Raw genomic sequence first — 23,787 nt, forward strand, 5'->3', positions numbered from 1 at the left:
AGACGTAACTTTAACTTATTGTATACACCTGCATCAATTAAACTGAGTTATTATATCACATCATTTAGTTCTATTAGTATATGTGATATAACTTAATAAATACAAAATATTTATATCATCTCCCTGTTAAATGAACATATACACCAGAAATGTTTAGTTCATCTAAATCTGCTTCAACGCCAATTAAATCGGTTACAGGTAAACGAATTTCACGTTATTTATCAACATATACTGGAATACCAGCCTTACATTTACCTTCTTAAATACTGATTCCATTCATAAATCCTTCCTTCTAACTCAAATTAATTCCTTAACCGACCAAGGTTCCACCCTAAATACTTAATGATCCATTTTTGAGAAATACACCAGAATTTCCTCCAATAACTGCTTTGAGCGAAATTTTATCAAGTTCCTATCCTGTTTCGACCCCAAAATGTCTACGGATCGCTTCCATTATAGCAGTTGGGCGTGGAAGAAGATTGAGCTCAATTTCAATTTTTTGAGGTAAACTTGCTAGAGATGCCTGAATTGATAGTCCAGATTGTTCTAAAAAGGTTATAAAATCTTGAGGACCACCAGTGGAGATTGTAACTAAATTTGCTTAATCAAGAGGAGCTACGGGTGTAGGAGGTGCCAAAATACCATTTGCCCAGTGTTCTGGTGTGATTCCAGAATTCAAAAATAATGCTATTTAGCGTGATTTCGAGGAAGCTAATAAAGGATTTTGACTGCTAAAAATTAACCCTTCTAAATCAGTTTTTATAATTTTCATCTAAAATAACAAGTTTTCAAATTGTTGATTCAACTCTTCAGAGATTGGAGATTTTGAAGCAGTAACTTTCAGTTAATTCAGTTTCTAAAAAACCATTAAAAATTAGGTATTAATCTTTTATGAAGTTTAATAAAATGATGTATTTTCTCCTTCTTTTCCAACATTCCCAGCTCTCTAAAGAATCGATTTCACTAACAAAGAATCTTTCTCTCCTTTTGTTAAAAGAGCATTTGAAGGCAAAGCAAGAGAATCTGGAGATGGGTTTTATGGGAAATTGACAGAGACATATTTAATAATTTCGGCCTACACTGACTTAGCCCTATATATGATTCCAACGGGTGGTAAAATATATTTCAAAAATGAATATTTACTAATTAATTTAGCGACTTGAGGTACTGTTTTATAACTTTCTTCCACCCCTTTAATATCCTGTATAGACTCAGCATCTTTTTCGTTTATGGAAGCTATTATATTATGATCAAATATAATTTTGACCATCGATTTTATTAAATTCAGATCAGCTTCATCTTTCGTGGATGCACCATACACTGCATCTATAATCAGTCCCTATGCTCGTTCAATTACAATATCAATTTTGTTATCAAATTAAACAGACTTGATTAAAATTTCAGCCAAACTCAGTAAATCTTAAGAATTCCAGCCAGGATCACTTCCTACACCTCTTGGTGCATATTGTATTCTTCCCTCCAAAATAGCATGAAATGATGTCAAAACGTACAAAATACTATAAAATTACATACCCAATTTATTATTAATATTAATAATAGGCCATTAATATATTAAAGATAAGAATGTATCTTTCGGGCTTGATTAGGCTTGCAAATGAATTCTCCATGAAATTCTAGAGAGATTCTTTGGGAATCCTTATTTAGGTTCTAAAAGAAGTATTATCTTAACAAATTATGGATATTTTGGGTCGTATTTTGCTGAAAATGTAGTTGCATATTGTACTAGCTTCGATGATAGTGAATTTAACCAATTAAGACACAAATGTGCTCCTTTGACTACAATTAAAGTCTAAATATTTTTTTCTAGACTTTTACCAGCACCATCCAAAATATTAAAAAGCTAGTCCTCACATTCTTTCTCCTTTCCAGGTGAAATTGCAACTGTCTTCGCTTTTAATTAGTTGGTTGGGTCTTAACCTGAAGCTGTATAAATAATAATAGGTTAGTAAATTCCATTAACAAGTCGTATAGCTTATTATACTGGATCTTAAATTTGAGAATTTTTGACCGTAAACACTAGTTCACAAGCCAAGTTAAGAGATTATGATAACAAATCTGGACGGAAAAATGTTATTATTGCGAGTTTCTCTATGATATTTAAACTTATAGCAGTTTATGGCAACTTAGATATATTAATATCTTTCCAGTTTTATATATCCTACGCAAATTATGTCCAAATTTCATTTTCAAAATTTAGAGACATTGGGTTAGTTAATGATAAGCATAGTTATGAATAAATATGAGAGTTTTTCTTTGCCCAACTTGGTATATTTTACTACAATTAACCATCGCAACGTCCAGTGAAGAAATTATACAAATTTTGTGTAAAAGAAGTGGTAGTAAATTTAAGAAGTATTGAAATTGCCCCAATTCGATCATTGCTGAACACCATATTATTAAGTCTTAGGTATAACTAAAACAAATAGAGCTAATTAACTCTTTGAATTACTTTTTAGTCAAAATTTGGGCTCAAATTTTCACCCAAAATATCGTTCAAAATCGGTACTACTGTCGAGTCATCAACAACATAAAGCTCATTAAGCTGGTTAATTTACTCTAATGCTTATATACTCTTAGAAACAACTTCAGCAATCAGCATGGCCTTCTCTCTTTTTACTTTAAGCTCCAAATTGATTGCATATGCCTATTCTTATGTTTGCTTAACTTCTATGCTTTGTTTGGTGGCATTTTCGAGCACTTTCATCAAGTTTTCATCTTCTAAAATGTTGACTTGGTCACTTTCCTATAACGCTTTTAGTAATGTACATTCAATATTAGCCAAGTTGAATCTAAGTTATGCCTCTGTTTCATTTAATTTCGTCATTTGATTTAAACTCTCAGGGCTCCATTTTAATAATACCTAATCAACATAGTAGTCGCTTCTAGACTTTTCAGTTGGAGCGAAAGACACTTCTAAAAGTTTTCCTTAGAGGTCGCTTGGAAGTTAAATTTGGACTGAACTAACAGCAAAAATTTTGAAGTTTTAGTGTAATTCGCTCATTTTTGCACTAGTTGATGGTACAAGAAGTGTTGTCTATGGAATGAGGTTGCCGAAATTTAGCTATTCTTAATTAGGCTCACAATTCGAATTTTCACTTCTTTTATAGCATTCTGAACCATATCGCAAATACGCAATTAAAGCACTAGGGAGTACTCCGCTATCACAGTCAGTAACAATAATTTACTGTCCAAATCTAGCTGCGATAGCAAGTAAGTTTGACAAGTTTTCAGAAGTTGCCGAAATTTACTAACAGCTAATCTCTTTTTATAACCAAGTAAGCGCCCCAGTTGCATCAGTTACGTTTGATAACACAAATCCAAATAGACCATTTTATGCTTTCAACTCATGAATTAATTTAGCGTTCTCCATTGCTGAATTTGAGTCACGCAGGCCCTTATTTTTAGCATTATCTTTGAAAATAACGTCAATTAGTAGCTTTTAGAAAAATTCACGATTCTCAACTCCACAAAACTCGCCCCTTATATCATCTGTTCTATTTCCTGCCAAAACAAACATTGACGCGCACCTGATACAAGCACTATGGATACCCTCCAGCTGCTTTTGTGCCTCATTTTGATTTAACGCCCACCGAATACGCTCATCCTTCAGCTGGTTCAACATAGTATTTCCTCGTTCCTTTTTCACTTCGATTCCGGCTAACTCTGCTTAAAATCGAACCAAATCCTAGGTTTTTTGATCGAAATTATCGCGCAAAATACGTGTTTCATCCTCTAATAGCTGAATCGAAGTTTGCGTTCTTTCTAAATTTGTTTTCAGGCTGCTAAGGGCTTCCGAGGCTTCCGATGCAGCCTTGATGAGCGGTTCGATTTTAACATAAACGGACGCATATTATAGTGATGCTGACACCCATTTTGCAAGCGGTGCGGCAGCACGGGACACCTTTTGGATCTTCTCCTGCACGAACGCATCAGGTTACTTTTGGGTTAAAACAATGACCTTTTTGAGCTGTGCTGATGGCACTTTTTTAATATCTAGAGACGCAATTTGGCGCAAAACACCGCTCTGGCTCAGAAATGCACGCATACCCTGCCAACTCATATCAGCCTAGCCCATAAACGTCAGAACAGCCTCTAGAACGATTGCAACGGCAGGTGGTGGGTTTTTGAATGATTTAACTTCTGAAATAGCATCATTTGGAATCCCACTGACAGCTTTTGTTGCCTCCTCTAAAATTGGCATGACTGTTGACAGTTCAGCCTCAGAGTCGATCTTTTGTTGCGTAATCACAACTTCTTTTGTCGATAACTCTGTCTGCATCTAGTCTGCTAGACGCTTGTTTTCCTACACAATGACCATTTTCTATGTGATGTCTGCTAGAGCTTAATTAGCTGAATTTTGAGCGTTTTCGACAGCTTTCTGACGATTCTAAGCTTCTTATGAAAGCTTATCGACCTCTTGTTGAGCAAATTCGAGTTACTTCAATCCAGATTACAACTAGTCACGTCTTGTAGAAATTTAAGCGTTCCAAAGGCTATAAAATTTGTTATAAATAATAAATGCTCTGATATATTGATTGTTTGATAAAATAACATTTTGGGGAGTAAAGTTTTTAATAAATTTCTAGAATTCTTAATGGAATTCGCTTTGGATTTCAAGTTAATAGTTACTTTAAATTGACTAAAACTACGCTAAAATAAATGATGGTAGTGTTTAATTTTCAGAGATCTCGTATGAAACTATATTATAAGACCTTCTTAATGGTGGAGAGCTTTCTAAAATAGTATTTGTTAGTTTTCGCTCTGGGTTTAGAACTAAAACCGGTATAATGGAGTTGATAATGCAAGTAAGTAGCTTTATAATAAACTATTCTTCGGAAAGTTCGTCTGTAATATGGTGCTTTTCTTAAAAGATTGAAATTAATGATCTAAGATCTGCTAGATTGAGTTTATTTCTTAAAAATCCTATATCTTTAGCTGCTATAGCTGATACGAATTACGTCCATTAAGAATCTGTCTCAACAGCTGCTGAGTCTATTATAACTGCCAATTTTGTGAATCCATTAGCTATTCTTTCAGATATAGACTTAATTGCTTAATTTGAAATATAGTCTGATCCAATGAAACGAATATCATGCCCAGTAGTGATTAAAGCAACATAAATGCTTTCTATAGACAAGTTATTAGGAAGTGTAAATACAATTGCACCCTTAGTTTAAATGAAAGCAAATTCTAATGCAGCAATATTAGAAAGTAGATCTTGAACACTCTACTAAGGTAATTTTTCTAAAATCTATTCATAATTTGACAAGCATGGATAATAATCTTAACAAACCTCAACTAATTCCTTTATTTGTGATAATTTTTTAGAGGAACCGACAAAACTAAACTCATTTGTTGTTTTAATTGGCTCATCTAATGAAAAACTTTTAGAAACACTCTGGACTAGATTTTATTTATAATAAGTAAGATACTAGTCCTATTCTTTCTTGCCTAAGCATTATAAATCTTTGTTGGCCATTGTTCTACCAGATTTATACGGAATTGGACAAGCCATTAAATATTCCATAACAGTTATTATCTGCTAAGAGTTCAGGTTCATATCTTTAATTTTAATTAATTATGAAAGCTAAGGTGATCTGAATTAAGGAAGCAATTTAGGTAGGGCGATGATATAATTTTAATTTTATTACTTAGCTCGAATAACTTAGGCTTCCGCTTCCTCTACCGCCTATCCCAACCACAACTTTAAGTTCGTTTATGCTTGAATTGCTTTATATTACTCGTAAAACGATTATAAAATGATAGAATTATCAGTTTCTGTTAACTCTTAAAATTAAACTAAGCCAATAAGTCTTTAAATTCTATCAGGAACTGAATTATAATTTGTTACTGATATGTTGACAATAATATCTTATAATATGCAATCTTGACCATTTTTCAAGTATACCTTATTATGAGCCACTATACTCCACAGTAATGAGTAGATCTCAGAATGACCATATTCATCACATTCGACAACATCAGCATCTCGAATCAATACAACAAGTTTGTTGCCTCCCTTAGGTTTGATAACACGCTCGCCATTGCTCCTCTAAAATTCGACGCATGAATGCGTCAAACTGCGAATTATATCAGTTCTTCCAGTCAATTACGTACAAGCTATCTCTAAAAGATCATAATTAGAACCCAAAATCGCATTTTGAAGGCTATAATATTTACCGCTCTAATTTCCTCCAGAGAGAACAATTGACGTACCGTTGGCGAAATAGCTCTATATCACCTTCTAGGCCCAGACCTACTATTTTACTTAATTGTTATTTTACACACAAATAGGAGACAGAACTACCCCAATATCTGCCTTACTTCCCCCCAAAACCTCGACAAACTTGACCAAATCCGCTTCGCTGAATGTTCCAAAACTGCTCAAAATACGCACTGCTCCATGTGAAAATTATCCTTTTAGCACTAGCTCCCCTGTTCCTGCTGCATTTAAATGCGTCGTTATTTTCGGTAATTAACACATCAAATTTTACGGTAAAATCTTTACAATATTGGGTATATCCTGATTAATACTTTTAATAGTCTCAATTTGCTCTGGAAAGTCTGGATCGCTAACTAGAATAATTGCCAGACGTGAAATTGTGGCAGGAGAGGCATGTGTCACAGAATCTGTCTCAAATAGGAAACTAACAGGTGTTGGAATCTAGTAATCCATGCGTAAGTTTGTACCTAATTCAGCACCGTTTGCTCTTTTAATACTAGCATTAGAAAAATATGCTTCCAAGGGGTTAAGAGACATTGGGAAGCGGATTCGTTCACCTGAAGACAGCGAAAGCAAGCGATTGTCATCCAATGATGAATTAAGTGCTTCAATCCATCCTGGATCAATTTCGCCATCGAAAACAATAAGAGGCCAAATATATGGCTTTTGTTTAGCATTTAATAGTGAAACTGCCTGTCTAGCTGCTCTTGTAAGAGCTCCATCTACCCATTCTTTCGTACTAGAATCAACATATCCTAAGAGTTCGCTTCTACTCATACTTTTCGGGCTGATAAGGAACTCACGGATTTCTATGAAACCGTTACTGACATCATAGATTGCATCACGCATTTTCTGACGAATTCTAGTTTTTCCGCTTGCTGATTTTCCAAGCAAACCGACACCGGTTTTAGCCGTCAGAGCTCTGAAAAGCTGGATAACAAGCTCACCCTCTCTGTCATTGCAAGAGAGCTTCTCGGCTATCCGTTCTTCAATCTCTGAACTAGCACCAAATTTGTTCATTTTTTAATTATTTTCTCCAAAAATATCTCTTAAAATCTCTCCAAAAATAGTTTTTGAAATGCCTTGAACCCGTGAAAAAGTAGCATCAGAAAGTGATTTTATAATAACTTGCTTTTCTTGTAGCAAAATATCATTTGACGGTTTCAAACTAGCCCTCTAAAGTGCGGCCTAACGAAGCACAGCTTATAGTGATCTAAGACCCCAGTCCAGATGTACTTACTTAGGTATTCTGCGAGATGCTAAAGAATATGTTAAATCAACCTTAAGAGCCCAAATTTTAGCAAACTGAAAACCAGATGTTGAAAGAATGGTCTCCATAATTTGTGAAGTATCTGCTTTTCCCATAAAACAAGGGCGTAGAAGTTTAATAAGAGAAAATGGAAGCTCTGAACGCCCTCTGTACTCTCTAGACGCTGGGTTCATTGTTACAAATACTGCTGAAAATGGAGAAATTTTGCTAACTGGCACTGATATATCAGAAAGCTTGAATAAATCATCCAAATTCACATTCTGTGACCTGTTCAAGATTGTTTTTTGAACATCTTCAATATCCGCTGATACAGCTGATAAAACAGCCGGTGAGAGTCTGTTTACCTCATCAAAGCATCCGACCGAACCTGAAAGGACTATTCCGATCAAAATTCGGCTTAAATTTTCTCTATCAATAGCTGAATCGCAGTTAAAAACTATACATGGGCGTGCTAATTTAGCACAAAATGCTTTTACAGTTTCCGTCTTTCCAGTACCAGCAGGACCCTGTGGATTTGAAGATTTTGAAATATTTAAAGCTGATGTTAAAGTTGAATAACAGCGATCTGTTAGCGGTGTATGGATTAGTCTAGGAGGAAGGCCTTAATACTCGAATGTGTATGGTAAAAATGTATCTAAAGAAACTATGAACAAATCTCCAGTATTTTGATAAACTCTGTATTTAAGCTCTCTGTTCCAGACCCAGGCTCTAGAGGCTGAATCTTCTAATAGAGAATCTAAAACTGCTATAAAATGTGTTGTATCCGTTGCTAATTGTTTCAATTTAAGTGACAAAACGTAATCTTACGATCCAAAAGTAGCCGAGCTTAGCTATGGTGAATAAAGTTTGTCTGTGAAAGCTTTAAGGAAAGTTTACATTCTAGTTTTTGTCTACTCTAAAAGTTTGTTTTCATCTTTTTGACCAAAAATTGCATAGTCTACTTGTGCAGTGAACATAACACTAAATGCTACACATAACATCTCTCCAGAAACATTTTGAATGTCCAAATTTGCTTTAATGGAATTCTGAATCTCACGAATACAGAAAAATACGTCATTTTTCATGACATACGGAGTTATTTTCTTAATTTCTGAATATTAATTACAAATACCTTCTGGTGTTTTTACCAATTACTCAACTTGAAGACATTTTAAAAACTCTTGCTTCAATGTTTACTTAATCTCTGAATCCAAAAGTCCCAACCAATTCTCCGGGTTATTATCAATCACTACCTATTTTCGTAACTAAACAGTCTCGCCTTCCGGACTCGTAAAACTCACGATTTTATCTTCGTTTATTTACAGTTTTTCAATCGCTGAAAACATTTTTTTGATATGCGAATTAATGATTTAGCTGTTAGAACCCGCACCCGACAAAATTTCTAAAACATCAGAATCAGCCAAAAAATAAAATCTTGGGAATATAAGCCGTTTTCCTTCCAAAAATACCCGCAAAGCTGTCTGAACTTGTGCCAGCTGCAAACTTGCAGATTCCAACTACTAAATTACGAATTTGTAGCACCCAAGCTCTTCAAATGCATTAACAACCGGCAATGAAAAGTTCTCGCTGACCTATTAACGTATCAATTGTGCAACCAGAGCATTCTACTCCTGCTCTTAAAACACGAATCCGACGACCTTCAAAGCTGCGTAAAAACGCCGTGTTTCGTTCATGAGCACTTTTCGAGCGATAACTGGCTCTAAAACTGTAATTTAGCGCCCAATCTGCCCCTGAAGAAGCGCAAATTGAGTTACTGCTTCAATGGCGCAGTTCGAGTCCTCAATTGAAGCCATTAAAAATTTCGAATAAGGAGAGGAAGAAACGCTAGCTAAAACTGACTTTTTCTCCGTCAAAGCGGTCAAAATAGGCTTCCACTGTCCCGTACTCGGAAGCAACGAAATTTCTCCGATTTCTGAGAGTTCAGACTGCGAAAATGGAGATATTTTAATGAGCGTGAACTGCACTTTCGCCTCCGATTGCAACCAGAACTGGACTTCATCGACCGCGCCTCTGATCGATTGCTCGTTTTCTGCTCTAACAATGATTTCTCGTGTGTTTTTAACGAAAGTTTCGTATTTCTAGGAAGAACCAAATTGCTGGTTGGCCTAGTTGAGCGTTAAGGCAGCAAAAAAGTGACAAAATGCTGCGCCTATGATCGAATCTGGGAGCTGGGAGCTGAATTGGTTGTTCTGTGCGTAAAATTTGATGAATGGAAGCATTTGAGAACTTTCAACAATTTCTAGCCAGTGTTGTTTTGTAAGAACCGGTGATTTTAACAATTTCAAATTTTGAATGATCGTTTGGCTGAAAGATTGGGTAAAAGTTAGATACTAACTTAAATGCGTGCAAAACTGATTAATTTCGTCAATATTAAGGCCTGTTGAGTCTAATTAGTTTTTAAATCCAGATAAATGCTCTTTTAGAAGTATCGAATCTGAAGAAATTTCTTCTAAAAGGTCTAATCTGGTTTTCAGAGTTGGCCAGTCAAATCTGAATAATTCTGTTTTTAATTAAATCAATTTATCTACATGTAATATTATTTAGTGCATTGTTGTTATTGGAATGTCTAGCTAAATTATCTGGTTGATAACTGTGATTTGTGCGGCAGATAGGTCTTTTTGATAAGATTAGTTAAATAGTAACTACATTTCTTGTTCCATTTATTAAGTTTGTGTAGTAACTGATGCTATTGTTTACTACATTTCTGTAAATACTGTTGTCAGTTGACTTACTTATGAATCTTCATGATAAAGCAAGAACAATTTGTTATCAACTTTAAAATCTGAACTAACTTTAGTTAAATCCATAAAAATAGATGATAATTTATTTAAAGTATTAAATAATATGTCTTTTGTATTTTTACAATCATCCACAATTAATGAATTTTACTACTGCAAAGTTGACTTCATTTCTTCTTTTTTATCTTCTATCAGTGACTCTGTACCTTATATTTTCTCCTTTAAAATATTAAAAGAATATGAACTTAATTCTATTAGTTTTAGAACTGAGTCTCTTTGTGTTGATTACATTTAGATTAATTAGTAAAACTCTAACATATCATCATTTTAATTCTTAAGCTCACCAAGCACACGAACCTTTACTTTTTAAAAATAATCTCTTAAGTCTGCCAATTAAGCTGAACTAGAAATTGATGTTAAAGATGATTACATTTTTAAAGTAAATTGAGATACCTCATCAATTAGCTTTTATGCAGTTTACTAACTGGTATAACTTGCTGATGAAACAGCAACTGTTTAATATGCCATTGGAAGATCATTTAGGTTGTTCATCAATATAGATAAATCTAATTCGAAATTATCAAATTTATAAATATGCGTATTTTCATTTACCGAAATAATAGTTGGAAATTAATCATAAAGATCATTTTGAGGCGAAATTAAGTTCCCAGATCCTAAATTAAATAATAGTTAACAAGATTCCGGGCTTTAACAATATTGAGCACATAATTAATCAGATTTTTAGGAATTTAAATATAAAACCCCATAATACTTTTGTTTAAAGTAGTTAATAATAGAATAAACAGTTTCAGCTTTTACTTTGGCTAGTTCATGCATGGTGAGTAATATTTCAATGCTTAATTATTTAATTTATGTCAACATGTCATCAGGATATATGAAGTAATCAGGTGTTATAATATTAGCACATTTATCAAAATGATCAATAATAATTTATTTAATCTATTATTCACTAAAATTAAATTCAAAATCATTGCTAGTTTTAAGTTTTAAAATAGGGATATTAGAAACTTACTTCTATAAATAGGATACATATTTAACACTTATTACTTAAGCAACTGCAGCAATTGAAAAGTTTTAGGCATATGTTGCTTATTCAGGTGGTAGCGTCTCTATTAATTAATTCGAAATAGCTCTCAATGTAGAAATGGAGTTAATCCATAGCTGTTATTAATCTATATTTAAACTGGATAAAATCTTAATTTCTCTAATGAATTTCTTTCTAAAATCTTCTAATTTATCTACCCTAGCCTAAAATTATTTCATAATTCCATCTATATAAGATGCGCCTTTTTTAATTTTTTCAATACTGGTATCTTCAAAATTAAATATACTAGCACCTGCAGCTTTTTTCATCTCATTTTCAAATGCCAATATAGAAGGTTTCAAAATTGTTAATTGGTATTCTTATAATTATGAATTAACTGTATTATAAAATCCGGCTATATTACTATAAATTTAAACCGCACTAAGACTACTAAAAATATACTTAATTTAGTTTTCCTTACCCTGAAGATTCAACTTAACACCATTTTGCTAAAATGCAACTACAATATCAAAAACTTTTTATATTTAAGCGCTAAATGTTGCAACAGCTTTACCAGTATGCTAGTCAAAGAAGAATATAGGAGTAGGTTTGAACTCGGATAAATATTTAAGTATTTCGGTTTCTGCTTCTTATGTTAATTTATTAATATGCTAATCTAATTCTTTTGAATTCTCTAGATTTCTTGTGATTTATTATGCTTCTTTAAACCATTCTTTATCAGAAAATAATATACCGATACTATTAAAAGTTTGCTTAAAATTACTCTTATAATCCTTAATTTCTTAGAAGATATCTCCATACGTCTAGGATTTTTATTCATACTTGAGCCCCATGAATAAATTCTTAATAGTATTCTCTAAATCTGAAAATGCCTTTTTAACTCTGGGTCGTTTGAGTAATCCTTTTGACGTTGCTAAAACACCAAAAATAGCAAACAAATTATCCTTATTAAGATTAATTGTATTTTCAAGGAGCTTTTGAGCAGCTTTTTCTTCAAATTAAGACATTAAATGCCCTATTTACTTTATTGTTGTTTCAAAATTTTCATCAAATAAAATATCATGCTATATTATGAATATTTCATTAAATAATTTAAAAATACCATTTGCTGCTTATGCAGCAACTTATAAAGCTCTGACTCGAGGTGTAAACGGATGCTACCTCAATAAAGCTTAAGAAAAAAGGTTAACAAATTCCTCTAAATCTACTTGATGCAATTTCGTTGGTAAAACCTTTAGAATTGGCGTTAATTATTAAATAATTTCTATAGCAAAAGCCTCTCTGATCTATGAAACTCTAGTACACCCGGCTTTCTCCAATGCTGTCGTATCTAAGGATTAACGTAAAGGAGATAAAACAATTCCCTATAAAATGTTAATTTCGTGTATAATTTTTTATGCTCTACCTTCATTTTATTTCTCCAACAAAATACGCTGATATAGCTCTAACTCTGAAGCTAGTGATCCTATTGGATAGTATGATTCCTACACATTTAATTAGAGCTAAGAATCTAACTATTAAAGCAATTACGCGGATGGGATAGTATTTGCCTTCTAGCAGGCATCGTAATATTCCTTTATAAGTTCCGTCATTTGTGTGAAGTGAACAAAATTCATTATTAGATTATATAATAACATATATAACTTAAAAGATCAATTCTTTGAAGGACGCCCTAAAAAATCAATTCTGATACCACATTTTACATTAGCATCGTTATCATCAAACCAATAGCAGTCTCCACCATCTTAATTGTAACTTATATTATCCTACGGTGCTCCAAAATTATCAATAATAAAATTTAAATAAATGTTTTTTTCACAAGAGATAAGTTTGTTATAAAATACGGTATGATGCGTGCTGGCTCCAACTAATTTTGAAAGTTACTCGCTAGATAACTATTAGTGAAAATTTGTTAGTTTTTAATTAATAGCATTTTCTGTAACCATAAATTATTAAAAATCTTTATATATCTTTGGTAATTCCTATTTTAATTCTGATATTAAAGTTTTATAGTGTGGTAAATATTTAAATATTTCAAATTTATCATCAAATTAACCTTCGTTTAGACTAATAAGAAGACTTTTTGCTCTTTCAGAAACTGATAGTTAGCTGAGTTCTTTTTAGTGCTAATCATCAGTTATATATTCTTAAAATTATGGGTAATAACATTATAATGAATTCTATAGAATGTTTAAATTTTTAACATTAAAAAGTGAGTGTAAATTAGAAATATTTTAGTTATTAATAGTAATAGTTGTTGTGAAGGATTCTGCTTTAAAATGTTACGTAAAAATAAATCCAAGATTTTCTAATTACGCATCTAATCGCATTATTAAATTCTCAATCTGAGGGTAAATAATCTAGATATCTAGTAATTAATCATATGCAAGTGTAAATGACAAGCAGTTGCTCATTTCAAATAATATAATAACTTATTTATATACATATTAGTACATATTATTTCATTAATATCATTTTTCACATATAATGGATTTATTTTTAAATAGTTTGGAAAATGCAATTAGCAGTTTAGAATATAATCATTCTAATGTACCCATTATTGAATATTAATAAAATCATACATAATAATACAATATTGGTAAAGTACTCGTTAAACTAGAAATAACATCTAATTCATTACGACTTAGTTTCAAGTATAAGAAATGTTATGGTTTAAACAATTTTTATTTTTAACAGGTTATTAATATAATAGTTAGAACCAATAAGTTTGCCAGATAATTTCCAATTGATGGATATTAAATTTCATTTGTTGTTATTGAAACCTAATATAAACATAATAAAGATAAATTGCTACATTTTTTTAATAAAATGATTAATCTGTAGCAATCTTATGATATTAATCTCATTGATAAATAAATTATTTAAAGTTTAATTACTGAAGATAATTAAACATAAAGAATAGTATAATGAGCAAGTTAGTTTGATTTTAACTATTATTTGATATTAAGGTTAAAAGATATATTAGTGTATAAGTTTTATTATATATTTTCTATATTCTTTATCTATTTCTAAAGTTAACATTATATATAATAGTTTATCAGGAGGCAACTTACTCTTTATTAGATCTTAAATTGCATTAACTGATGATAATTTTTAAATTATTTAAATATAATTTTATATCTAAAACATTAATATCTTATATTATTTTATCTAAACATAGAATGTAAAAGATATTTTAGTGTATTTAAAAATCATATATAATATATTGTAAAACCATGTTTATTAAAAAAATTAATTGATTTATGATGAAATTAAAAAGATTATTTAAATCAAATATTGACCATTAATATAAAATTTAAATATAACTATAGGTTGCCAGAGATACTAGGTAAATTTATATTTCTATTAATCGATAATTTGTTAGTTCGATAATGGTATGATCAAAAAATACATATAAATATTTTAAGATCTAAACACAATATTCCTTGTTTTAAAAACTTGATAACTATTATGTCTTTGTGTCAATATTGGATAAAGTGTTATGATTTTAATCTAAATGTTATGATCTATTATTTTAATAAAAAACAGATACATACAAATATTTGTTCAAAATTTAATTTTATAAAGATTAATTAATAATAATAATAATAAATAATAAAGTTATATTAGATCCAAAAAGTAGTTAATTTTGTTATTAAGAGAATAAGTACATAAACCTGTGATCGGTAAGAACTATAATATATGTTATACAATAAATTTAAAATAGTATAATAAGAACTTACTTAATATATATTTATATATTAATTATAATTAATTGATAGATCCTCTAAAATGCCATATACGGTAACACTTCATATTTATGACTTATCATAAGGTATAGCAGCATAACTTTCTAAATAGCTACTTAATAAAGAATTTAAGGCGGTATACCATACTGGGGTATCTCTACATAATACAGAATATTTCTTTGGACAGGGTATTTAAACAGGAGTACCACTTTAAACACCTTTTGGAAAGCCTATTGAATAGCGTGTAATGGGTACTACATCAAAGACTGTTAAAGATATCTATGATTGGATTTTTTCTCAATCAACAGATTTTTCTGAATCTTCTTATAATGCAATGACACATAATTGTAATCATTTTTCAAGTGTATTCCTAACATTTTTAGGTATTTAAGGGTTTCCTTAGGAAATATTAGAGTAACCTGAAGAGTTTTTATCAACTTCATTAGGTAGCATGTTTGGAAATATGTTTGGTGGAAAATCCAATTCACAACCTACTATCACCAATACAGAAACACCAAATAAAGAATATGCATCTCTTTATATTACAGATCCAAAAGTATTTATTTGCGATGACGAAGATCTTATCAACTATATTTAAGTCGTTTCTGAAAATGATGAAACTAAAAAATCCCTAAATACAATCTTAGCAGCATATAACGAGTCTTAAAACTATAAAACGACATTTTTATTAGGTTAATAGAATAAAATTGCATTATACGAAGTTTTGGCTTTAATTTCAACCACATCTTCAATAGAGAACATTCCAGAAGATCTCACACCTTCAAATTTGATCCCTTCTAACGAAACTACATTGATTATACCATTTTTCCGTTATCTTAATAATTACTTCTGCAACACAAAAGGCATGATAGATGGTCGTAAAAATATATAGCTATTCGTTCCTTTAATGAAAGAAATTATTGTAAATTAAGATAAAAATATTAAGGTCGCTGTACTGCGTTCTGCTTTTGCAATGTCAAGATTTTTCACTCCATCTATGCAGAAAAATACTCAGTTTTTCGAATTTTTGCTCAAAGAAGCTGTAGCCTATTCCTAATAATAAGGCAAGGAAAGTTAAATATGCCTTAATTTATGCTGTGGTGCCATTGGCAGAATGTTGATTTCGTTCAGCTCAGACGCTGTTTTGGCTAATGAGTTAAAGCTAAAAGTGTCAAATCAACTGAAAACAGAAGACTTGAAGGATAGCAAGGCACCATGTGTAAGAGATCTTTCAAAATATATAAGCTTGAAAACTGGGAAAAAAGATGACGAAGAATTTTTCTGACAATATTGTTTTATATCATATAACACTTCTAATAATTCACCACTCCTCAGTTTATTCAATTTTTATTTCTTCTAGAATGAATTTATCCAGTGCCTTACCATACCAAACACAACTATTGCTAAGAAGCGTTTCTTAAAGCTCGAAAACACTTGGCATTGCATAGATAATTGATTCATCTATATCAAGTAAGAATACAGCTTTTGGGTGAGACTTACAGTGACTGCTTGTATCTACTTCGAAAAGTTTAAGCGTGTAGATCTTCCTTTGTAACTCTCCCAACTCATCTTCAGGCGAGATTTATGGAACAATATTATGCAACTTAACTTAGTAACGAGAATCTGGTTTTTAGACTTCTGTATATATCTTTGAATAAGGGAATTGCTCCGTCGACTTCACGAATTCGGTCTCGAATTCATTGTAAAAATTAGATTTTACAAAGAAGAGAATAGCGCGATCAAGTATTGATTTGAGATCTGGGTCCTGCAATATGGCTACTTATTGCGCTATTTCTGAAGATGCAAAGGTCTTGATAACTGACATTTAGAGTGGAGGTAGTATTTATTATTATTACTATATAATTGCAGTAATATTAAAATAAAACTTTTGAAGCAAGAGTTTTAGACCGGTGAATAAGAATTATTTACTATCAGATAATAATTATAAGTAGGAGAATACGAATTTTGTATTTAATAATTTAAATCCATCAACTCAAGAGATTCAACTAAAATAGATAATAACCACTCAGCCGTATCCTATAATCCCTATATTTTAGTCAAACCCTCTTCTTTGGCATGTCCCCAACCACCAAAATTCACTCCAGCGACCCCTCAATTCCCCTTAAGAATACATATACAGCGTCATAAACTTAGCTCTCATCCAACTCGTAGAGCACTTTTAGGACAGTTTTCAGAGCCAATTTTAAGTTTTCGGATGTTAAATTGTGGAGAATCTGCGCCAAAAACACCAATAAATAGCTGATTCTATCATCGGAATCTTCAATTAAGTAGATCCTGAGAACCAAAATGGCTGCATTGAATGTGAATAAATCAGATGAAGTAGGGTCGTCTAGATGGACGAAAAAGATTAGGAAACCTTCAATTAAAGGCGAGTACACCTTGATCAAATCTGATAAGATGCTAATGTTTTGAAAATTATTCCGTTAAATGAATGAAGATAGAAGCCTGATTAGTGAGAATGTTAGCTGCGGTTCGTCGGGTAAATTTTCATAGTATATGTTTAAAATTGTTTTAATTTCAAAATTTAGAATTTTACAATTTAGAATTTCACAACAAGGAATAAGAAAGAAGAGAGGATCTGCGATTAAAAGTAATTGTTATGGTGTATATGAAGAATTTATTATATTCTATAGAATAGATTATAGTTTTCCAGATTGTAAAAACGCATATGGATAATTAATACTATAGTTCAATAGAGTGTTTAGCTATGTTTCAGCTTAAATAGCTTAAATAAATAGTTCTTGTGGTGGATCTACTTTACCTGTTTGCTCTTAAATGCCAAAGTTTTCGGGTATTATAATTGGAATAGCTCCAATAACAACATTTCTGTATAATTCGTTTCGCACTGGATCAGAATGAACACTAATATTTTCGTCTAAACGTTAAGGAATAGACATAGAGTTAAAACTAAAATGAGGAGTTTCTGTTAATTCTAATTTTTATTCGTTTAAAGTGAACTTCTTGATTTGATTAATGATATTAAAAGATATTATACCATCTTTTTAATAATGTTCTAAAGCCAATAGATGCTTTACATATATATCTAATAATTATTAAATATTATTCGGCGTAATTTCAAACTTACTTGTAATCTCTTCTAAAATTATGCTTTACGTTTATTGATTAGAATTATAAGCATCATTTAAAACACTAAATCCTCCTTTTTATTTTACATACTCAAACAAATTGTATAGATCAATTATTTTAGTATCAATTTTAGGGTAAATTTCAAATAAAAAGCCTACTACATCTCGTTGGATTTGAATCATATTTATATAGAATTCAAGTTATTTCGGATCTTCAGCTACCAGGTTTTCGATAACCGTCTAAACATCTGCTGAGCAGTGAAGGAAATTCTGCATAGATGGAAGGTAAAGATAGTTTTAATATTATATAATAAATAGATTTATTTAATAAATAAAAGATAGCATTAATTTTATCACTGTGGACATACTTCTGGTCTACGTAATCTCTCTTACATACTAGGTTTACCTATAAATGTTAAAAATTCTTCTAAGTTTTCAGCGGCCGTAACTTTCTCCCAGATATTTTCATTATTAATTTTCTCAACAACTTCTGAGGCATTAAATCCGTTTTCACCAGCCATCTGCATAAGACAGGAGTATTATTTACTAAATTTCTCATATGCAAGAGTTACTAACAGAGAAATTCTTGAAGCTGGCTCTGTTGTACTAGTTATTATAACTTCATCCGAGCTGCAATATAAGCAATTCTAAGGAGTTCTAAGTATATCTATAATTTCTACCTGACAATTTTAACACTTGATAGATAAAACCATTCCAATCAAATAAAAAATATTAATATTATCATATAATATCATATATTGATATTAATACAATTGATAATGATTATCAGATAAAATTAATAAACAAGATGATATCAAGGATTGTAAAATGTATATTTATTATAAATCTAAAAATGAATTACATAACTTAGTATTATATACTTAATAAATAGTCATTATATTATTAGGTATAATGTTTTTAGTTTATTTTTCAATACACTTCATATCATTCAGTGACTACTGTAATATTTTCACTTTCATGTTTAATTAATTTCCAGTAATTTTAACCATTAAATAAAGTTTTCAACTACATATTAATTTAATATTATATTATTATATAATAAAAGATTTACAACCATTTGCCATGTACATCCGTCCATCTACATTTGTAAACCGGCTCTACCCACCACCACCAGCAGTCGATTTCGAGATCTAAAAATATCAGTAAAATTCTAATATAAACAGAGTTGGCGGTACAAAAGTCATATTCCCACCATTTTCGAAACTAGAGTAAATTGGATAAATCCAAGCAGCATTGTATTAGGCTTTAGACCCTGCATAGTATAACAAAATTCTTATTTTTTGTTCACATTAAAGCGAGTATTTGATGCAGACTCCTTTTACAAAGTGGATGATTCCTACACGGGAATGTATGGTGGCGAAAATTTCACAAGTTTAGGACATACCTTTTTGCTCAGAATTTGACTGTATCAATAACTAGTAAGCTGAGATCCAACTTATTTGGCTGTCTCGTATTTTCAATCTTCAGAGGCTTGAGGTTTATATATTCTACTGTGGAAATTAGCTGTAATTAATGAATTTACCCTTATTGTATGATCAGAACACATTGGTCATCTGCCCATTGGAGTTAACCCAAATTGGTATTGCTTTTCAATTTGTGCCAAAGCGTGAATGTGGCCTCATGGAGCATGCTTAAATGTTAAATTAGAAGCTCGTGGTTGCCATGGGGTAAGGTATTAAGGCTATAATTGAGGTTCTAAAGGAGGTCAAGCTACCAGAGAAAAATGGATTTTTGACAGTTTTAAGGTTTTTCAAATAACTAGAGATCCAATTTCAGTATGAACTGCTTTGCCAATCTGCTAGCAACGAAATATTCAGTGCTTTGGACAGCGCAAAGACGTTTGGTGCAATAGTGGGTTTTACGAGCGATTACCGGAGCTAGGATTTTTATAAGAAGCAGGCGAAAATTGTAAAAAATGACTCATTTGATTGTATCACATATCATTTAACCAGAATCCTCTGGCACTGATTTCTATATCTCTCTCGTTAACGTTAAACTCGTCCCCAGAACCTTCCCCGAAAAGCTACAAAAATAGTTTTTCGCACATATCAGTCGCACTAAATATTGCTCTTTCTGGGACTTTCAGAATATCTTAAATTTCTCGCAAACTGCAATTAGGTCCATGGAAACTTCGCAGAAGTTCAATCGCCTAAATTTCGCTAAATCCACCAGGTTGCAACGTAAGTGCCTCGCAAAGCTAGGATGCTATTTGGCGGACACTGACAGCTGTAGTTATTTTGACCAAAAATGACTCAAAATCGGCCGAAAACAAGCAATTTAGGCGCCTTAGTGCTGCTTAGAATACACGTGGTGAGATGGCGCTTGTGGAGAGCATCTCGACAAGAATCCGGTTTACTACATCAGGTGTGGTCATATACTATGATTCTAGAGTTTTGAAAAGCCGAAAAACATAAAATTCAAGCAGCTTAAATTTGGTGATTTTGATTTGTGAGAGGAAAATAATTAATTGGCTGAGTGGGATTGTGGAGGAAATGAGGTTATTAAGCACTTAGATTATAAACGGGTATGGTTGAGAGAGGTCCAGGAGCTACACATGTTTCATGATAGTCGTGATCTCTTCCATGAATATAGAATAATACATAATTAGTATTATATTCATATTAACATAAATTAAGTTTGGAGTGAAAGTTAAAATGCGAAAACTCTCAACTATCCTTTATTCGCTTACAATTTTCGGGTTGACTCTATCAGTGTACTCCATCTATACCCTATCATTGACACCATACTCCTAAATTATCAAACTCCAAAATGATACATCTATTTTCATATCAGAGAAATACGCTCCGTTTACACTTAAATATCTTACTGACACAATCCGCATCTGTGAACTATCTCAGTAGCCTGTATTCTCATAAGTTCCTTCAATGCTCACCAATTTTACTGTATAATTAGATTTTGACCCATTCACTCACTTTAAACAGCACATAAGTGATTTTCAAGCTTACTAAAAACTAAAATTTAAGTCACTTACATGTTAATGTGAACGTGGTGAGTGTTATGATTTCGAGTATCTTAAATTTCATGTATACCAAAAGCAATCATTTTTCGATGTTCAACAGACGATAGCTGAGAAAACATTTACAATAGCTCTCAACAGAAAGCGCGAAGGTGACCTATAGCCTATCGAGCTTACCACATCAATGTAGGATTTTGCTAGCTCATATATCTAGGTTGTAAACTAACCTAATGAAAACTTTAGAATGCGATGTCAACTAGAAATTGCTGTATAGTAACTATAATTTGACCTATAGAAGGATTAATCATGCCGGCAATTTACATAGAACGCTTTTAGCGGTATTATTTACCCACCAGCTTGGGTATAGGCGTAAAACCAAATCTCGACTTCAGTTCTTACCGAGTTAGAAAGCAAAGATATTTTGTAGTATAAGCGCGATGGAAAAAACTAATTAATGATAATTGTAGGGATGACATTCTTTAGTTTCGTTGTGAGTGCGATCTAGTATTTACGGAATAGTTAAAATGATATCGACTTGGATGACATGTGAAATTTTGAAATGAAATTTGAGTTTTCACTCCAAAAGTCGCTTATCTATTGCGATTTAAGCTGTAAATAGATCATGATTTATGGTTACTGCATTCATTTCTTTAAGGTAATTCAGTCTCTGATGATTCTGTGAAATTGATTGAAAACCCAAAAATGGCGTCAAGAATGATGTTTTTTGCACGAAATATCCCATAAACTTTTTCATTTCCTTTGTAAAAAACTCGGGCTTATGTTAACCCAAAATCAGAGTAACTCCCTCTAAAGTCAGTTTCCTACTATAGTTTATGCGGATCAGAAAGTCGAAATAGTCACGTAAATCCCCTGCCCTGTTCAAAATTTTCTATGCCCCTAGTTTCAAAACTGGAAGTGGAAAATGGTCTTTAGTCTTAAATCTGGCAATTTCAACAAATTCATCTGCTTTATAATCATTGAAAATGATCTGTTTCAGATTATGGGCCCTAGATGACAGTCGTTGATCATTTTCAAAGAAGCTAAGTGAGTTTGCAATCAAAATAACATTAGATTTTAATTCAAGAATCTAATATAGTTTCTTGTTACTTAGAAAGTCAGCCTCATCAAAAACGAGCGTTTTCCCCGGAAGTAGTTTGTACGCAGCAATTTCAGACTTTGATGATTTACTCAGTTGCTTAAAAATAGTATTATTAGGTGTCTTGGCGCAGTTGACTAACAGTGCCTTTTTAGGAATCAGCAGAGTTATCGCTGCAGATTTTCCAGTTCCAGGATTACCAGAAATAAAAGTTTATTAGGGTTTCGTTTGACTAAACGTTTATTTAAGCTCATCCAGTTATAATTGTCTAGGAGCTTCGTGAAATTCGCTAGAGTTCAGCTTTTCTTATATGTTCGTCATTTTGGATATAATCTAATAATTATATATAATAAGTTATTAGATAATAAATCACCATATATATACAATATTATAGCTATACGTTATTTATAAATGAAAAAATGTTGCGATTCACTTGAAGAAGCTATTAAAATTAAATGTAAATGCATTAGTAGAATTGCAAACGAAATGATGCTTAGTGAGATTAATTATCCAACGCCTTTAATGGTGTAAGCTCAGTAAGAATTTAGTCAATTTGTATTCGAGCAATTATCATGTTTTATTGGATTTTAAGATGATAGAGGATGGACAGCTTTAATGTTTGCTGTTGATAATTATAATATTCATGCAGTTAATTTTTTAATATCGGAGTAAGGAAAGATTAACGATTGGGGATTTACAGCATTAGCAATGTGCTGTTACAGCTGTTTTGAAGAAGCTGTGCATATTTTAATTGGAGAGCATATGATATTAGATGTTAATAATGTATCTATTGCTTAATAAGCAATTAAAAATGGTCATTTTGATGTTCTCATTACTTTGTACGATCTATTAGGAAAGGAATGTCTTGAAAATAGAGATAAACTTGGAAGGGATGTTTTTGCATATGCAGCTTATTAGGGGTAAGAATAAATAATTTAGTTCATAAGCGATAAAATTAGTCGTAAAAATGATCTTTTTGGAAGATCTTATATATATTACTTTAGTTTAGGTAGAATTGACCGAGGAGATTTTTCGAATTATGACATGGATAGAGAGGTCTTATTATAGTGACACATAAAAATTCACTTTCGATTGATATTCTAAAGACTAGGGCGAAGTTAAAATTATACTATGCTAAGGCTCTAGCATACTTCTATTCTTTTCGTACTAATTTGAAGCTCTTATCTAAGCCCTAATGAGGCAGCTAATGCTTATCTTTTAAACTGCGGATGTCGTAATGATACATCGTTTTAAACTTTATTTTATGGTATAAGTGAGTATTACTATTTTTTTAGAGACATGTACATTTCGTCTGGAGAACGAATTGTATTTAATATTTTTTAATTTTACTATAGTTAAAGGATCTATTAGATGTTATCTTTTGCAATAAGACCATTATTAAGTGACTAAAATCTAGATGGTCCTCGAAATTAAATAGGAGATGCTTTTTTAACTTTCATCATATCAATTTGTTAGAAAAATACTAGTTTTTTAAAACGTTTGGACATACTACGCTCCT

At 31.6% G+C, this 23,787-nt stretch overlaps 12 protein-coding genes across 12 annotated transcripts; 5 read left to right on the forward strand and 7 right to left on the reverse strand. All coding sequences in view use genetic code 6, as the record gives it.

Moving 5' to 3' along the window:
- Positions 1-115: 115 nt before the first annotated feature.
- On the reverse strand, positions 116-12,934 carry SS50377_25385 (Dynein heavy chain; the record flags this gene model as incomplete). Its single annotated transcript, XM_067909217.1, has 1 exon — positions 116-12,934. One exon carries the CDS (start codon positions 12,932-12,934, stop codon positions 116-118), a length of 12,819 nt encoding a protein of 4,272 aa, XP_067764038.1.
- A 36-nt stretch (positions 12,935-12,970) lies between these two features.
- SS50377_25386 (uncharacterized protein) lies at positions 12,971-13,774 on the reverse strand (the record flags this gene model as incomplete). The annotated part of the gene is made up of 1 exon (XM_067909218.1): positions 12,971-13,774. The coding sequence occupies one exon, from the start codon at positions 13,772-13,774 to the stop codon at positions 12,971-12,973; it is 804 nt and encodes a 267-aa protein (XP_067764039.1).
- Positions 13,775-13,805: 31 nt separating this feature from the next.
- Positions 13,806-14,249, forward strand: SS50377_25387 (Actin-related protein 2/3 complex subunit; the record flags this gene model as incomplete). The annotated part of the gene is made up of 1 exon (XM_067909219.1): positions 13,806-14,249. The coding sequence occupies one exon, from the start codon at positions 13,806-13,808 to the stop codon at positions 14,247-14,249; it is 444 nt and encodes a 147-aa protein (XP_067764040.1).
- An 861-nt stretch (positions 14,250-15,110) lies between these two features.
- SS50377_25388 (PPPDE peptidase domain-containing protein) lies at positions 15,111-16,352 on the forward strand (the record flags this gene model as incomplete). The annotated part of the gene is made up of 1 exon (XM_067909220.1): positions 15,111-16,352. One exon carries the CDS (start codon positions 15,111-15,113, stop codon positions 16,350-16,352), a length of 1,242 nt encoding a protein of 413 aa, XP_067764041.1.
- Positions 16,353-16,388: 36 nt separating this feature from the next.
- SS50377_25389 (uncharacterized protein) lies at positions 16,389-16,892 on the reverse strand (the record flags this gene model as incomplete). The annotated part of the gene is made up of 1 exon (XM_067909221.1): positions 16,389-16,892. One exon carries the CDS (start codon positions 16,890-16,892, stop codon positions 16,389-16,391), a length of 504 nt encoding a protein of 167 aa, XP_067764042.1.
- A 271-nt stretch (positions 16,893-17,163) lies between these two features.
- On the reverse strand, positions 17,164-18,357 carry SS50377_25390 (ARID/BRIGHT DNA binding domain-containing protein; the record flags this gene model as incomplete). Its single annotated transcript, XM_067909222.1, has 1 exon — positions 17,164-18,357. One exon carries the CDS (start codon positions 18,355-18,357, stop codon positions 17,164-17,166), a length of 1,194 nt encoding a protein of 397 aa, XP_067764043.1.
- A 170-nt stretch (positions 18,358-18,527) lies between these two features.
- On the reverse strand, positions 18,528-18,887 carry SS50377_25391 (uncharacterized protein; the record flags this gene model as incomplete). Its single annotated transcript, XM_067909223.1, has 1 exon — positions 18,528-18,887. The coding sequence occupies one exon, from the start codon at positions 18,885-18,887 to the stop codon at positions 18,528-18,530; it is 360 nt and encodes a 119-aa protein (XP_067764044.1).
- A 370-nt stretch (positions 18,888-19,257) lies between these two features.
- Positions 19,258-20,163, forward strand: SS50377_25392 (uncharacterized protein; the record flags this gene model as incomplete). Its single annotated transcript, XM_067909224.1, has 1 exon — positions 19,258-20,163. One exon carries the CDS (start codon positions 19,258-19,260, stop codon positions 20,161-20,163), a length of 906 nt encoding a protein of 301 aa, XP_067764045.1.
- SS50377_25393 (uncharacterized protein) lies at positions 20,129-20,758 on the reverse strand (the record flags this gene model as incomplete). The annotated part of the gene is made up of 1 exon (XM_067909225.1): positions 20,129-20,758. One exon carries the CDS (start codon positions 20,756-20,758, stop codon positions 20,129-20,131), a length of 630 nt encoding a protein of 209 aa, XP_067764046.1.
- Positions 20,759-20,849: 91 nt separating this feature from the next.
- Positions 20,850-21,722, forward strand: SS50377_25394 (Transmembrane domain-containing protein; the record flags this gene model as incomplete). Its single annotated transcript, XM_067909226.1, has 1 exon — positions 20,850-21,722. One exon carries the CDS (start codon positions 20,850-20,852, stop codon positions 21,720-21,722), a length of 873 nt encoding a protein of 290 aa, XP_067764047.1.
- Positions 21,723-21,746: 24 nt separating this feature from the next.
- SS50377_25395 (Cell division protein 6) lies at positions 21,747-22,589 on the reverse strand (the record flags this gene model as incomplete). Its single annotated transcript, XM_067909227.1, has 1 exon — positions 21,747-22,589. One exon carries the CDS (start codon positions 22,587-22,589, stop codon positions 21,747-21,749), a length of 843 nt encoding a protein of 280 aa, XP_067764048.1.
- A 90-nt stretch (positions 22,590-22,679) lies between these two features.
- SS50377_25396 (Ankyrin repeat-containing protein) lies at positions 22,680-23,339 on the forward strand (the record flags this gene model as incomplete). Its single annotated transcript, XM_067909228.1, has 1 exon — positions 22,680-23,339. The coding sequence occupies one exon, from the start codon at positions 22,680-22,682 to the stop codon at positions 23,337-23,339; it is 660 nt and encodes a 219-aa protein (XP_067764049.1).
- Positions 23,340-23,787: the final 448 nt, after the last annotated feature.

This window comes from Spironucleus salmonicida, chromosome 5 (assembly GCF_000497125.1).
Source record: "Spironucleus salmonicida strain ATCC 50377 chromosome 5, whole genome shotgun sequence".
Lineage (NCBI taxonomy): Eukaryota > Fornicata > Diplomonadida > Hexamitidae > Spironucleus > Spironucleus salmonicida.